The 17,834-nt window shown below is 32.7% G+C and overlaps 1 protein-coding gene across 1 annotated transcript; it reads right to left on the reverse strand.

The window, feature by feature from the left end:
- Window positions 1–7,025: 7,025 nt before the first annotated feature.
- LOC120083228 (DEAD-box ATP-dependent RNA helicase 8) lies at window positions 7,026–14,495 on the reverse strand. Its single transcript, XM_039038894.1, has 10 exons — window positions 13,696–14,495; window positions 13,186–13,246; window positions 12,730–12,964; window positions 11,780–12,018; window positions 10,578–10,829; window positions 10,303–10,483; window positions 9,976–10,064; window positions 9,821–9,894; window positions 9,617–9,735; window positions 7,026–7,463 (listed from the first exon to the last, which is right to left on the reverse strand). The coding sequence occupies exons 1-9, from the start codon at window positions 13,977–13,979 to the stop codon at window positions 9,657–9,659; spliced, it is 1,494 nt and encodes a 497-aa protein (XP_038894822.1). The 5' UTR covers window positions 13,980–14,495; the 3' UTR covers window positions 7,026–7,463; window positions 9,617–9,656.
- Between the last annotated feature and the right edge of the window lie 3,339 nt (window positions 14,496–17,834).

Below are 17,834 nucleotides of genomic sequence, written 5' to 3' on the forward strand. Positions count from 1 at the left end.
ATTTATAGTTAAACCATCCTTACAAAGAGATCGAAGGACTATCATGTCACATAAGCTTCTCACTTCTCGTCATACATCACATGGGAGTGACTATTTGAAAACCATTTAGTCTTTTATCTTCAGTTTTTTAGAATTATACTTGCTTTCTTATAACTTATTATAATAGTTATCATCTTTTCTAAATACATACTGTTGGGGTTGATGCCCTAAAATCTCGTATCCTGTAGTTTGTAAACAGTTTGTACCAATACTTGTGATGTATAATATATGATATTTTACTTCACTTGTTGATTTTGCTCAATTGAATATTTTATTTGTTTTGCCACAAACCAATAAATTAAAATCCCTGATTATCTTTATGTAACTTAAGCATGTATGTGAAGTGGATCACGTCTTAAGTGATAACCAAAATGGTTTGTAATAAATGGATATAGGAAGGAAACCTTATCCTTGTAACGCTACGAATGTGGCCCTCTTTGTGGAATAGTTACAAGTGTTGTGACTTGTCACAGTCTGATCCTGATCATTCATGTAAGGGACATGCGAGCAGGGGCGTCCTATACAAAGAGTTTATATAAAATCGGACCACGGAGTGTTAACGTCTCGTTATATAACATCGTTCATGACAGAGACTTCACTTCACTAGGATTATCATAAGTAACATGACCTCAATCCTGAGTGAATTGGGAACTCCTGCCATTGAGGGCGATCCTTTGATTTGCATGGGTGTGAGTGACCAGTTCGCCGACTCAAACCTACCACTTTAGGGATTCGTCTGGTTGAGGAGCTGGGAACTCAGCTACACAAGATGGAATTCACATATTCCTGATGTAGGGACAAGTAGATAGATAGCTCCCTTAAGGATTGATTTCAGGGCTTGAACGATGTGGCGCCACACACCTTCTCTTGGCCCGAGAGGTGTTCACACATAGTTGGACTATGTTGTATTGTTCAATAGAACAATCCGTGGTACTTAAGGAGTGGGATATAACTACAGAGGCAAAACGATAAATTGTCCCATATGTACTTGTGAGCATCTGTGAAGGGTTATCGTACTCATGATTGGTTATATCCGATGAACACATAAATATATATGTGGTAAGAAGAGTTCAACTTTCAGTTTTTAGTGGAATGTCTGGCAGTTAACGGATGGTGGATCCCATGGCTAAAGAGTTTAGTCAACTATTCACGTATCGTTGGAGCTTTGAGCCATAGGTCCATAAAGTTCTCTTGGTAGCTTGGATAAAGTTGAGAATCAGTTTTTGGGTCAGTTTTAAATGTTCAAATTGACAAGAGGAAGTTCGATTATATATGATATAATTGAACTTGTTAATTATATATGATATGATTGACTAAATGCATGAGATACATTATTTTGGAGGAAATTGGATATAAATATGATTTATATCAAGTAGATGAGAAAACACTATAGTTGATATATGATATCAAATTACAGGTTAAGAATATAATATGATTATATTCATTAATTAATTAATTGCGCGGTTATGTGATAATTGACCGAGTTTTTTCTCTGGATTCGTGTGATAGTGGGAAGTTCGATTCAGTTCTTGTAACTGAAGAATAAAATAAAAATTGTTTTCATTTTGAAAGGGTTACAAAAAAAAGATTCGAAAAATCGCTCACGGTGTGAAAGTATATGATCGCTTAGCGTTGAGAGCCAATACGATAGTACCTATCTTCTTAAACGACCGCACACCCACATACTAAACAATTGCCCGCGATTTCTAAACGATCGTTTAGCGCACTGAGTGGAACTAAACAATTGCTTACCATTTGATAGACGATCGCTTAGCTAAACCTACATGATCGTGTACCTCGACCTAAACGACAAGCACTCGACTATACGATAGTCATCCCTTTCTCTCACTTGCTTGTTCGTTTTACACGATCACCTTTCTTCCTTCCCTCTACCAATTCCATCAAAGTCCATTATTTGGATCCTCACTCCGAGACTACCGAGGGCTTCGAGTGGTGGTGTCGTCCCTGGTTGCTGTATGTTTGTGCGTTGCTGATCGTGTAGACGACCATGGTACTGCTAAGTGACTGCTTGCTGGATGATAAGGAGCGTGAGGAGTTCGCTTTTGTTGGACCGAGTTCGATTGAAGACCATCTTCAACTGATAAGTCTCTTGGTCTTTTGTATTTATTTGTTAAAGCATGCCAATAATTAGGGTATACAATGCATATATGTATGTTAGAATGTACATGTGGTAATTCTGTCACAATGAAATCAGAAAGATTCGCTTCCGTTCATAGGCATTCTTGTTTAAGAGTTCCTTCACATATTTATATTCTTAGTCAAATTCCAAAAACAAAACAAAATCTACATTTTTTAATTTTCAAAACTTGGCTTTAGTTTTTTGAAACACTCCTAAAATGTAAATAACATAATAATAAACTAATAGGTGAAAGTAATGTTTATAAACTTAATTTTTAAAAACCAAATAGTTACTAAAGAAGCCTAAACCATTTAGTCGCACAAATATATTCCTATGATAATTAATATTATTTCATTCCCTAGATCGTATGACATCTCTACATGACATAAAACATGTTTTTTAAAACTAAAATCAAGGAGTTAATACTTGACCACATTTTATTTTCACGTGTCTACTTATGATTTCATATCCATTATGATTGTTTATTGAATTTTATAAAATAACCATCCATTAAAAAAATCCATCAATGATTAAACGCCTCAACTTATAATCTTAAATATATACATTTTTACGTCATTAAAAACTATATTTGTTTTTCTAAACATTAAAGTCATGTCATAAGTGGAAACAAAATTACAAATTTATTAGGGAAGAAAATGATTAATGAACGTGAGTATATAAGGAAATGGCAATTGTCTCTATTATTAAAAGACCTTTTGGAGTGTGAAACTAAAAACAAAATCAAGTTTATGTCTAAAGTGAATAATATCATATCAGAGATATTTGAAGGATCATTGTTAATGGCACGAATGTCATTGACATTACCAATATAAATACAGTGATTAAATTTTATCAAACTTTAAAGTATATTACCCAAAATGATATTTTGACCTAATTTTTTTAAACATTTTAGATTTGAAATATTTTTCTTCTCATATAAAAAAATTAGAAAATAAAATTAGAAAATATTAAATTAAATAGCAAAAATTCCATGAAGATTGAGGGCCTTTATTGCATGGTAGATCAAAGAATTGGAAGAGACCAACATAGCCAATAAGAACAGTCAAATGAATAAGTCAAAGCTGTCGCTTCGCATTAACTGCAAAATGCCAACGTCATCCATCTCTTTGTTTCTTTTCTTTTCTTTTCTTTTCAGTTTATTTGACCAAAAAAATAAAACATTTTAGAATAATATAAACAATAAGAAGAACATTGTTTTCCCTTCTTTCAAAATTATTAAAAAAAAAAAAAAAAAAAGGCAAAAATTTCCATTTCAATTCATCGTAGATTAAAAAAAATAGTTATTATATATATATATTGTAAAGAAAATCATAAATTTTATATTTCATTCCAAAGTTTGCAATACTATACTGACAGCCCATTATAAATGTTTCATCACTATTATTAAAGTTTAAATTATTTAAATTTTATGAAAATAAGATACGTGATAGTAACCTATAACTGAAATTTAGATCATCATACAGTTTCAGATCTCAAATTTTATAAAATAAAAATGTCTAAATATAGTTTTGAAATATTCATAAAAGCTCAACTCTGATGTGAAACTCCAATTATATATATATATATATAGCAAACATCAACTTATACCCCTAAATTTTAGAGGTTGTATACTTTGAACTTTCGTAAATGTATCAACCTACAACATTGTCCAAATTTTGTTCGACCAATATCATGTGTAATTTGAGTCAATTAAACTCTTAAATTTTCATAAGTCAATCAATATAGACGTTTCAATATAATTACCTTCAAGAATCATCCATGCATTAATCCTCAAACATATGTAGATTTATTCAAATGTCGACTAACAAAATGAACAATTAGAGTAAATACATTGACGATTTTCAAATGAGATTTTGTCTAAAAATCTGACTTATTCATTTATGAAAAATTTTAAGTTAAACCGATATAATTATAAGTTTCCCCTGAATTTTTTTCTAATGAAATAGAATGTCTAAATTAACCTTTAGACTTTTAGAATTTTTAAAAATAATTTGATCAAGTAAGGAAACATCAAAATAAAATTTAAAAGATGATTTTTAGTTCATTAAAATTTGATCACTATCTAAAAGTCATATCAAATAGACTTTGAATCTATGAAGTTCATATTCATTCAAATGACTGATAGATTGAAAATGATGGTACAATAGGAAGGACATTGAACTACAAATTCTTTAAGTCCCATTTGATAATTATTTTTAAATTTTTTTAAAAGTAAATTAAGCCTATACATCTTCGTTTAGTTATCTATTTTCTACCAATATTTTCAAAAATCAAGCAAGATTTTAAAAACTAAAAGATTAGCTTTAAAAACTTGTTTTTATATTTTAGTTTTGGCTAAAAATTCAATTATTTTATTTAAAAATATGTAAAGTTCGGTAAGAAACGAAGAGAAAATAAATTTAATTTTAAAAAACTAAATAATTATCAAAATAGAATTGAGATGTGCATCATTAGTTTGTCGGATGTTTTCTCCAATAAAAAAAGAGTAATAATTGAAACATATATTAAAGATGAATTATATTTTTCATGTTTTGATTTAGACTTCTAGTCAAAGTCTGGTCAACATCATGATTTGATTCAAATCCAAACCTCACATTTTGTTGTACTAAAAAGAAGGTAAGGATAAATCACAAATAAATTATACATAATTTATAGAAAGTATAGTTTTTTTCCCTCAAATCTTTTGTTAAATGTCACTTTTTTTCTTAAAAATACTTTAAAAGGCATGTTAAAGACATAATAACTAGCAGTCAATATTAAGATTTTGACCCTATGGTAGATTAGGTATTTTGAAATATTGCTAATTAGTTCAACCAAAAGGTCTGCATTTCTATTCAATAAGTTTTGTAATTATTGAGATATTTTGTCAAAAATTGCAAATAATTATTAGCAAAATCACATTCAAGATGGTTTTTATTTTTTAAATAGGCGAACACAAGAGTCCTAGCTATGTTACACTACACATTAATGTTGTGCCCTAACATCCAACATCTTCATTTTCAAGGCTCACTTGCCACACATTGTGTTCGTTTTTATTTGGAAATAGATTTCAAATCACCTCTTTAAAGGGAGTCTTTCTTAAAATTAAATGTTCCATTTCTTCTATTTGAACTTTAAATTTTGATAAGTATTATAGATTATACGGTAAATTTGAAGAAATGTTGTCATTTTTACTTCATATCGAACTTTTATACGCAAAATAGATCAAAGGAAAATTGTTCTCATAAATATCTGGTTAATTATAACCAAAGATTTAAATATCGATGGTGATATCGATATCGAGATTTCAATTTTATGGATGCATCGACATATATATCGATAAAATACCGTTATCTATTTTACTTCAAAACTAAGTTATGGATATTGTGACAAAAGTCATATTCATGTTGGATTAAATAGATGACATTACTTATGTTTTACGAGGATTCATAAAAGACGTTGGAGATATCCATGATACTTGACATCGATATCGAACCCTTTGATTTACGGGCATATCAGCAAATATATCAACATATCTGCGGATATTTTCATCCTTGATTACAACTAAATAAAACTGTCTGCACTTTGTTTTCAAAGTGGGACAACAACAACATAGCTTATGATTTTAGAAGTTCAAATTTGGTCAAATCGATCAAAACGTTCTAGCCAATCTCTCACATGACAGGATTTTTTGTCAAATAGATCGTCAAGAAACATAATATATATATATATATATATGTAAGATACATGAAAAACAATCATAACTTTTAACCAGCTCTTTATTTTTTAAAATTTAAACATAAAGGAGACTATTTTAGAATCACTTACACACGTGATTAATATACCATTAATAAGTCGAGTGATGCAACTTTGAATTTTATTTTACCAACAACGAGGATTTCATAAAATTCACAAATATATGTGTGTTAAAAACACATTTTTATAAATAAGTAAAAATAAGAGAAAAACGTAGGCAAGGCTGTGGACGGCCTCAGCAATGAATTCAGCTCCCAGAATACTCTGTCGGGTAAAGGTTGCGTGAAAGAAAACGTTCAGCTTTCTTCTCGCCTTTCTGTCGGCGGCGACTCTAAACCAAAAGGCAAGGCTCCAATGCACTTAATTAAATGCCAAAAGTTATTTCCGTGTACTTTTTTTAGAAAAGAAAAAGATCATTAAATGATATATTGATTAGATTCTTCTTTTTTAAGGTGACATAGCATATTGGCAAAAGACTCTTAAGCATAAGGTTGTTTAAAAGGGCAATCTCTCGGCAAAGTGGAGATACAAAATCAAAACAAAAACAAAGTAGAGCTCGAGCCAAAGCAAAGAGCACAAAGAACAAACTTACATCCCAAGCCATTAAAAACAATCGAAGCCACAATAAATCAAACTTTGATAGGTCAAAGAGATCAGGTTAACCAAGAGTAGATTTATTTATTTATTTTATTTTTTTTGTTTCTTGTTCTTTTTTCAAAGTGTAGCGAGTAGTGACAAGATTTCGTTGTTTGTTGACATGGAAATAATACAGTAAAATTTTTCCAACTTTTCCTGTCTGAAACTTCGAACCACGTGGTCCATGGACCCATCCAACATCAATGCAAAATCTTGGATAAGCCCCTGTAACTGCACTAAAGTTCCCAAATTCCAAAAAAAAAAAAAACAAGCCTATTAAGAGTTGACTTTTTAAATGCTTAAAAATCACTTTATTAAACAAGTGAAGCCATTCCAAACCAAACCAATCCTGATTTTCAACCGATTTGAACTAGAGCAATTTAACATTATATACATGTGCTTGAAACAAAAACGTGGCCAAGGAAGGATTTAAAAGAAACTCTGACCAATGAACTTCAAGTAATCGAAACAACAGAGGGGTTTGGGAGAGAAGGTTCTAAATTTAGGATTGGAAACTGGAGTCTATAAAAGTATGCATAAAAAGACGAGGGAGAGCTGATGGGAGAGAGAGAGAGAGATTACAATACATTCGGAAAGTTGGAAGAGAGCAAACGAGGAGAAAAAACAAACAGAACAGAAACAAACATAGGTCGGTCAGTTAATAAAAATAAGGCAAATAACTGGGGACCCAGAATTCATCCGTCTGGGATTTTATAGATGAACCAGTCTACATTCTATCCTATCTCCTGCTAATGTCTTCAGGCCTATAGCTTTCTAACTAATAGAATTCCAAGCCAACACTCTGCACAACCTGAGTCTTCTTCCATCATATTGACTCAGAAAACAAGCCTCCATCGTAGCCAGATACCGATCTTCCAAGGAGCTGCATTGCCTTTAAAAAAAACCAAAATGAAAAACCCATCAATAAATTTCTATGCAAAATGATTTATTCACGATTGTAGCAGAGCAGAAATAGCTTAAAACTACATCTAAGAGTTCTGTAACTAAGCATGCTTTAATCATGTTCCAAGCTTATCACATCAATATGCTGTCATCCCCAGATGTACTATAATGCTTGGTTCAAAGTGTTGTGGGAATTCAGTCTCTTTTCATCTTTAAGTTCTTGTTATATTTTATAACAGAACTGTCTCAGGTACAACAGTTCACAAAATTCTACTCATATAGTTTAGTATGAAGGTCGGTAACGAGGAACTAGTGGTGTTTTTTTTTCTTTTTTGATATCGATGAGTGTTTGAACCAGAATGTGTAACTGATGGTTAATAAAATGATAACGACCTACCTGCCACCTAAGTGCCTAGTAACTAATAAATATCACAACCATAATAACTAAACAAGAGTGTTGGTTACAAATTAGAAGGCAACGTCATTACCACACTCAACGAACAGGGTCCCTAGATATCAAGATCCTATCAATCATCATAAGTCAATAAGAGAGCATTTCGATTGCTGAGTTGGTTATATATAGTCAATGGTTATTTATTTATTTATTTTTGATAAATAGTTGGTAGTTATTATAGGTTATGGGTTATAATAATTTGTAAGTTCAGTCTGTAATAGTCTGTGGAGTGCAGACTATTTAGTCAATAAGAAATAAAAACACTGTAACAAAGAGGAATTTGAAATAATAATATTGCAGTTAATTGTAGGTTATAATAGTTGAAAAACCAACTATTGTAACTGAATGGAGAGTGTGTTATGATAGCCCACTCCACCCACTTTTTTTTTTTCAAATAGAAACAGAACTTTTCATTAATATAATGAAAAAAGCAAAGCTCAAATTACAAAGAGACATGTAGCACCCTCATCATATCCAATACAAAACGAGATTTCAAATATTACAACCACTCCACCCACTTGAAGTTAAGGCCCAAACAACCCCTAAAGGTTTGTTTGATAGATTTATATTGTTTTGTTTTTTTTCATTCACCGAGTTCAACAAATGTGTTTGGTAGACAATATAGATTCTGTTTATGAAAACTGCTTAATTAGAATTTTGTGATCAAAATAGTTCAAATTCTAAAAATATTTCTACGTTTACAAAGTGTATTCAGATTTTAAATTTTAAAATATGAAATACAAAATTAATTTTTTAAAAAAAAATAACAATAACATGTAAAAATATAATATTTAATGTTATAAACTCAATTCTTATTTTAATTCAAATATGTATTATAAATTACACGATATTGAAAAAAATTAACATAAGAAAAGTTAAAAAATTAATTAATAATAGTTTACATTCAACTTAATATTTAGTGGGTAACTAGATGTAGTTGTATGATTTATAAATATATTATTAAACACATTTAAAAAACAACAGCTTAGATTAGAATCTAATATTTGAATTTGCTAACACATATAAGAAGCTGTTTAAATTAGAATCTAATTACTGAATTTGTTAACACATATCTGAAAACATGAAATACAACTTTGTCTTCATTGAATCCCTTGTTTTCAGTTTTTGTTTTCTGGTTTCCTACCAAACAAGCCCCAAGTAAATGACATATAAGGGTAGAACCTTTTATACTTATCCTATAGTATTATAATCAAGATGAACCCGTGTGTAACCATAAATTACCAAACAGGCAGGTTATGAAAGCTGCATAACATAGCAACAATGACTACAAATGTGAAGTATAATGAAAATTTTGATTGTTTTTGCAACCACTCACAAAATGCCCATTCATCACAAGGACTTCCAGGTAGAAACCAGATAACTATAATGATAACAAATAAAAGTACAGATAAGATACCCAAGGAGTTTGAGAAAGCTCACTCGAGTAAACTCAACCCTATCCATTCACTCCTCTCATCCTATTTATCACCACCTTCTTAGCTAATGAATAATTTGCATGAGTATTCTAATAATTAATAGCTATCACAAGAATGAGTGCGATCCCAAGTGTAGTGATCCTAGGGGTTCTCCTTTTCATTTGGTCAATATACATGCATAAGCATCATAAGCATAGGCATGTGTGTGTACGTATAATGAAGGGGGATTAGGTAGCACAGTGCGGTTCTTACCTGCCAATTGTTTACCCTAAGATCCAGTGCCCCCCACAAATTACCGGCAGTAGATTGCCTGGTCAATATGGGGTGGTATTTGTTTTATTTCTGTTCCAAGTTCTTGCTCAATCCTGTACCTGTTGTATGGAAAATCACATTTCAGTGCATCTGAATGTATGATGATGGCAGTCATCAAATAAAACATCAATAAAAAGAACATACAGATTGAAACGATCCTCATAGGTGATTAAATTCACAGCCAACCCAAGGTGTCCAAACCTTCCAGAACGTCCAACCTGCAAGTGAACAATTTTAAAATGTTCAAAAAGAAGCGAATCAAAAGATCCGATCCAATAGGAACTGAATGCAACACATACCCTGTGTAGATATGTCTCTGAATTCTTGGGGAAATCGAAGTTAATAACAACGTTTACTGCTTGAATGTCTATTCCTCTTGTAAATAAATCTGTAATTGCATCCCAGATTAAAAGAAATTAGCTCAGGACGAGTGGGATAGTTTCACGGATTTTCTTTTGCCATGCTGGGTAAAAGATATGCTTATTCAAAAAAAAAAAAAGGACTAGAAATATGTAGAGTTAAACAAGATGCAATAAAGAAAGGATGCTTTAAATTTAATAAATAAATACAGGTATGCTTATCAGCTTATATATGCATTAATAATTACGCACGTACAAATAACATACCAGTACAAACAAGATTTCTACATGCACCATTTCGGAAGTCATGAAATACTCTGTTACGATGATCTTGCAGCATCTTCGCATGAATATAGAAACAAGAATAACCAAGTTCTGTTATTTTCTTGGCTAACAACTCGACTCGATTTACCGAATTGCAGAAGATAATCGATTGGTTAATTTGCAGCTGCAGATAAAACATTAACCTTGTGATTTACAAAGGAAAAGAGGCTGTGAGAGAGGAACCCAAATTAAAAAAACTAGCTCGCTTGGAATCAAACCTTGGAGAAAAGAGTATTAAGGCAGTGAACTTTTTGTCTCTCTTCAACAAATGCATAGAATTGGGTGATACCCTTTAGGGTGAGCTCGTCCATTAAGTTTATAATATAGGGCTTGTGAAGATATCTATCTTTGAAGTCCTTCACAGTTACAGGAAAGGTAGCGGAATACATAAGAATCTGCCGATTTGCAGGCAAAAAGCGGATCAGATGCTCTATTGAAGGTTGGAACTCTGGAGACAAGAGCTTGTCAGCCTGAGAAACGGAACAACAAAATGATTAGCTTTTCACAATGAGTTAACTACATAGTAACTTTCCAAACTATATTACTGAATCAATACTAGACCCTAGAGCTTATGGCACAAGAAAAGGATTAAACATAAAATAGGGAAAGTACGATCATACAAGTTTGAACTGTTTTTTGTTGTCTGAGATCATGTTAAATCACTCCTCAAACTAAAAAAACTTAAGCTACTGGTCTAAGACTGAATTAATCCATAGGTATACTTCTTTGAATGTGGTAACCATAACTTCTAGAACTACCCCAAAGATTTAAATTTACAGACATTAAGTCTTTCTTTTAGTAATAGCAACCCATGCACTACCTCTTTGAGGAAAATCAGAACTTTCGTAGAAAACAAAAACATAAAATTAGACACTACACACTACTATGCACAACGTGTATAACAGACAAGATAATGGTTCAGCATACGTAAGGGAGGGTGACAAAGGCAATGAGAGAAAATAATCACAAGCAAAAGTGAAAGCCGCCCAAGTATACCAATGAAAAAACCATTCTCAAAAAAGAAAAAAAAGGATTAAAAATATTGGTCCAATTATAAAATAGGAGAAATACTCAAACCAGTAACTCGTGATTGAAAATATTAAATGTTCTACATATCCTGAAAACAGTTGATTTTATGTGGAAAAATCAGTAGAACAGAGTAAGAAAGAAGAAATCATACTAAGTTGTATTCCTTACATTATATCTCTTCAAGTATATGAGAATAGAAATGCAATTAATATCTGTCGCCAATATCGTTGTTCAATGATCAATCTACAGTCACACAATCATTTAGCTTACATGCCCCTGCTACTTCAGTATTATAGGACAAATTTGTACTGAAAACAATACTGACAACAAAGCCACTAATTTGTAATCTCCAGAAACTGAATATAATTGCGTTCATATCTCAGGTAATTACCTCATCCATAATAAGCATAGAACAGTCTTTCAGTACACAAACACCCTTTTTAGCAAGATCTAATATTCTTCCAGGAGTTCCAACTAATAAATGAACTGGTTGATATAATCGCATAATATCATCCTTTAAACTGGTACCACCTGTCGTAACCATAACTTGAATATTCAAATTTTTCCCGAGTTCCTTACAAACTTGTGAAGTTTGAAGAGCCAACTCTCGAGTGGGAACAAGGATAACAACTGTTCACATAAAAAGGAAAAACAAATGTCAAACAAGTGAACAGAAGAAAGTGAGACAGGAATCAATATTTCCATAGAAGTGTGGCATAACAGCATTGAGAGACCATGAATAAAAAGGCAACCACTCATCCCCAGCACCTTAGTAGAAGGACAATATGATGCATGTTAAATTAAAAGTCATAGTATAAATTATTGGGGCAGATAAATAATAGTGGTTGAAAGAGGGCAAGCCCAATGCAAATATTCATATCTTTTCACTGTGAAGGTGGACATACTGAGTAGGCAGCAAAGAACTCAAGAGGCTCATCTCATCTTGTGGAAGGGTTTTTGGTGTGAAAGAATGGAATCTATCTCAAGAATTTACAGCTTGAAAATGATGTTTTTTCCTCCTTACGGACATTACTAAGATATTGTTTTCATGTCTTAGATATATTCAGAAGACCTCACATATGAAATTCAACATGAGCACCAGTTATAGAGCAGAATTAATGCTCTGGCAGAAGATGGGGACAACACAGCAAGAATATTATTGTGTAGAATTTCTAGCCAGATGAAAAAATTTGGATAAAACTACAGCACGTTGAGAATGTTTGGGATGACAATAATGCTATTTAGAATTGAATGCGGAAGGAATCTTATGGATTTGGAATTTAAAGAATGGGGCTGCTTTTAAACGTAATATAAGATCATGATGACCGGTCAAAAACAAACCTTGGATCACATTGTTATCCTGATCAATCTTTTCCAAGGCGGGAATGCAAAATGCAGCTGTCTTTCCAGTTCCATTCTTTGCTCTAGCAAGAATATCACTACCAGTTAAAGCAATTGGAATACTTTCTTCTTGAATAGGAGATGGTCTTTCAAAGCCTTTCTCATAAATTCCCATGAGTAATTCACGTTTTAAAAAATAGTCCTCGAATTCATTTCCCTTGGTAGCCGTCACATCCTGAAAATGGATAATGAGCAAGTCAGATGCTATCAAAGTTAGCATGTTCTTATACGGAGACCATGATTATTTCCAATTCTCATGAACTTTGAAAACAAACTTAAGATGAGAATATCATAATAACATTAATCTGTATGCCTGTGCAAATGGATAAATCAGCATTCAGCAGTCAATATTTTATAAACTGATCGTAAAACATTATGAAGACCATTAAATGATACCTCTGTTTTATAGCGTGTATCGGGTGGTGGAATCTTTAGCCTTGCCTTCCAATCTTGTGAACTGCACGAGCAAGAAAATCAATAAATAATAATAATCAGTTATTGTGCATGCCAAGCAATACAATACAGCTTACCAAAATTCAAAACATTTTCAGTTAGTAAGAGAAAATTGATAAGTTATAAATGTTGCATAACATAAGAACATCCGTACGTACAAAATCCTCAGTGACATGAAATATGCTCAAACCGTCACAGGTGCTGCCCAGAAAGAAAGATGAAACAAGGAGCAGACTCTACAGAAAAATTTGACTATACCCGATGCTTTCTGCGAACGGGATCCACCATAGTTACAAAATTAACTATGGTCCCCCTTCTACAGAAAAACAATTCCCAAATCACAATTCAACCTCCAGTACGAGCATACAGAGAAATTAATCCAACCATCCTATATAAATACCCATACAAAATACTGCATATACAGAGACACAGTCGTTCATGTATTTTACGAACCTCGAGTCAACAGCCTCCGACTGCACGGTCTTCTCAACCTCGTCAACGTTGGAATCGGCAGGACCGCCACCTAACTGGTTCCTTTTCAGCCACTGTTGGTGTTGTTGAAGCTGTTGGTGTTGGTGTTGGTTCTGATGGTGCTGTTGTTGATACTGCTGATTGGGCACCAAATTTCTTTGTACGTATTGCTGCTGGTGTGGCCTTGACTGAAACGAAGGGTTCGCATTCACGCCTCCGCCCCGTCCAGCGCCGATCCCAGGTGGATACCTTCCCCTGTTGTTCATCACTAGTCACACTGATCGAGACTCGATACCCTAACGACGTTCAAAAAAAAAAGCGGGAGCTAGGGTTTCCGATCGAATGATTGAATGACGACAAAAAAAAAGAAGAAATCTAAAGAAAACTACCAAGATCGAAAGGAAAAATAATCGGCTACAAAAGGGTTTCGCTCAAGTTCACTAATGAAGCCTACAATTTATACATGACCAAAAATCCACCAGTTCTCGTAATCCCGGGGGTTGGATATAGGGCAAATCTGAAAACGAAAATGTAACGAAAGAAACAACAAAATAGAAGAAATTTTGTACAGATCTAGGTCAAGAAATGGCAGAAATTGCAGCAATAGAAAAAATTTACAGAGCAATGAGATAGAGATTTTGATCTAAGAAGCTGCGGCAGATTCAAACGTAGATGAGAGCGGCCGGATTTTTCTTTCGTCAATGTTGTTTTCGGTCGTTTTGCAGAGAGAGACGATGGAGTGGAAGTTGCTATCGGAGAGCTCCTAGGGCATCCGAGGAAGTGGGTCTACCATTTTGCAGAATAGTCCCTGCTATACTTTTTCTTTATATATATGGACAAAAGTTTTGTTTTTATTTCAATTTATTTCCCGTTTTGTGCCGTTGTTTATTGATTTCTTCACTTTTCAGGGGCCTTCGAAAAACCTTCGCAAATGGAAAATTAATTTTGTGTAGTTTATCAATAATTTGTAGAATTATTCCATTGTCCTTTCATTTTCCCTCCTAATTTAGTCTTCGTGTTATCCTTGGTAGATCAAATGAATAATTACGAGACTTTTGGGTAAGAAGTTAGTTATTAGAGTACTAAATAAATAGTTGGATTATAATAATTTGTGTTTAGGTATAAATTGTTTTAGTTTGGATTGTAATAATATGTTTTTGAAGTGTTAAACTATTTTAATTTGATAAATAAATAGTAAACACGGTAGCAGATAATAAAAAAAATAATGAATATAAAATAGTAAATACGGTAGTAAATAATAAAAAATAATAATAAATCTAAAATAGTAAAAATTGTAGCAAATAATAAATATCGTTGGGACGTTTGGGGCAAGGGACGGTTGCAAGATCATTGAGCATTCTAATTCATTAATCTTGGCTTCAAATTCAGTATACTTATAAATTAAAAACAAAGTTTCAACATTAACCCACGATCTTCAGCTGCAATCTCCTTTTCTTTTGGTTATGAACCACCACAAGGTCTTTCCTATACTCTTAGAGCATTATATTGAGTTGTGGGACTTAAAACAAGCTTGAACCGAAAGGAATTAGAGAGGAGGTTAATGGTTTTACACAGTGTGAAGAACACTTCTTCAAATACAAATTCTCAACAAAATTGCAATTTTTTGCATGCCTGATTTCTACTTAGAACTAAAGTTTATATTGATTGGCATTCAAGCAACAAACCTTCTGCATGAATTCATGCTCCACCTTCATTATTGAGCTGGAATTGAAGTGAAAATGCGAGTGAGGTGCTTGGTTCCAAAAGTGGGAAAACCCCACTTTTGATTTTTCATTTTTTTTTCCATTTTGAAAACTATTTTCAAAATCAAAAAAGATTTTTCAGTTTTTAATTAAAAAAAATGGAATTTTATTAATTTTACAAAAAATTAATTAAAAATTAATTTTTTCTAATAAAATTAATAATTAATAATTAATTAATTAAACAATTTAATTATTTATGTTAATTTGATATCAATATTAAATTAATTTAATACCAATTCCACATTCTTGAAACCCTATTCGTGAATTTAATATTTAAATCATATTTAAATATTAACCAATTCTCCATTTTTTTTAATTCCAAAATTAAACGTGTAATTATATCACATATAATTACTAATTCCCTTAATTCTAATTTGAACATTTCAAAACACTTATCACGCTACTCTAAGGCTAATCCGTTTGTGAGCTAGTAGGGGAACCTAGTGGACCTACAGATCATGGGCTCCAACAATCCGAGATTAATTAGCTGAACTCTTTATACTAAATTAGCCTCCATTCGTTAACTATCGGGTTACTCCACTAAAGCACGTAGTTACACTCCCTTCACAGTATATATATTGTGTCCACTCGATATGACCATGATTAGTAAGTTAACCTTTCACAGGTTGTTCGAAATAATGGTTGGGTCAAAAGGCGGTGATGTGATAGTCACGAAAATCACGCCGAAGTACAACGTTGTTGATCCCTTTATAAAGGCTCTCACGGCTAAAGTGTTCAAGGGTCAACTGGAGAGTCTGGGTCTGTAGGACATGCAACATCTTGTCTAGGGCAAGTGGGAGATGATACTGGGGTATGCCCTAGTTTATTGTATATTATACATGTATTTATCTTGTATTGTACATTAGTCTCCCGAGACATTAGGACAAGTGGGAGATTGTTGGGATTGGTGTCCTAATTCTCCTAGAGTCTCGTTATTTGTAATGTATACACATTGTTATGATTAAAATAAGAGTTATTTCATTATGACATTTACTCATATCCAATAAACAAAACTCCATGGTTATCAAATGTAAACTTAAGCATGTATAGAAGATATACAAGTGGATCATGTCTTAAGTGATAACCTAAATAGGTCAATAGTATAAGGATTAAGGTGGGATACCTGATCCTGGTGACATTATGGATACGACCCGTTTTGTAGATGTTTACAAGTGTTGTGAACTACTACAGATGGTAGATCCTGACCATTCACGTGGAGACATGCGAACGGGGGTGTCCTATACAAAGAGTTTGTATAAGACCGGACCACGAGATGATTCGTCTTTGTATATAACGTCATTGATACTTGAGACTTACATCTCACCTAAACGACCATAGGTGACATGATTTTAGTCCTAAGTATTTTGAGAACTCCTTCCTTTGAGAGCGGTCCTTTGATTAGTATGGGTGAGAGTGGCCAGATTTCCAACTCAACATGCCTACCTTTTTGGAGATTTATCTGATTTGGGAGTTGGGAACTCAGTTACACAAGATGGAATTCACTCCTTCCCCAAAGTAGGGGTAAGTAGATAAATTGCTCTCTTTAGGGCTAATTCCGAGTCTTGAACATAGTGGCCATAGCTTCTCTTTGGAAGAGAGGACTCAGTTATAGTAAGACTATGACTTATGTTCATTAGATGGATCAATGATACTTAAGGAGTTGGATGTAACTACAGAAGCATAACAGTTAATTGGCCCAACTGTACTTACGAGCGATATGTGAAGGGTTATCGCACTGTTGATTGGTTGATACGGACATAAAATATATACGTGGTAAGGAGAGTGCAATTGTCGGTCTTTAATGAAGTGTCTGGTAGTTAACGAATGGTGGATCATATGGCTAAAGAGTTTAGTCAGTTATTCACATACTGTCGGAGCTTCAAGCTATAGGTTCATAAGGTCCCCTTGGTAGCTCAATGGATTCAAGTTGAGAATTAATTATTGGTGTTGATTTTAAATGTTCAAATTGATAAGAGGAAATTTGATTATATATGATATAATCGGTGTGATGTATGAGATACATCAAGTGGAGGATTAATGTAAATATGATTTACATGAAGTACCATAAAATAGAAAAGAGTTATATGTTTTATGAGATGAAATATTAAAATTATAGGTTATAAATATAATATGGTAAGTTGGTTATCATATTTATTTATAATAATATTAATTATTGGATAATTATCTCTTTTTCTCTAATAACCAATTGAGTGGGGGTTATTGGTGGTTTTATGGTAACCGTGAGATAAAAGGAAAAATGTTTTCCTAAATTTATGAAGAGTTGCTATTTTTGGAAAGAACTCACGGAATGCTGTCAAGTGAATTGGTTTCACTAAATGATAGCTGAAAGAGAGATTA

Source organism: Benincasa hispida, chromosome 1 (assembly GCF_009727055.1).
Source record: "Benincasa hispida cultivar B227 chromosome 1, ASM972705v1, whole genome shotgun sequence".
Classification (NCBI taxonomy): Eukaryota; Viridiplantae; Streptophyta; class Magnoliopsida; order Cucurbitales; family Cucurbitaceae; genus Benincasa; species Benincasa hispida.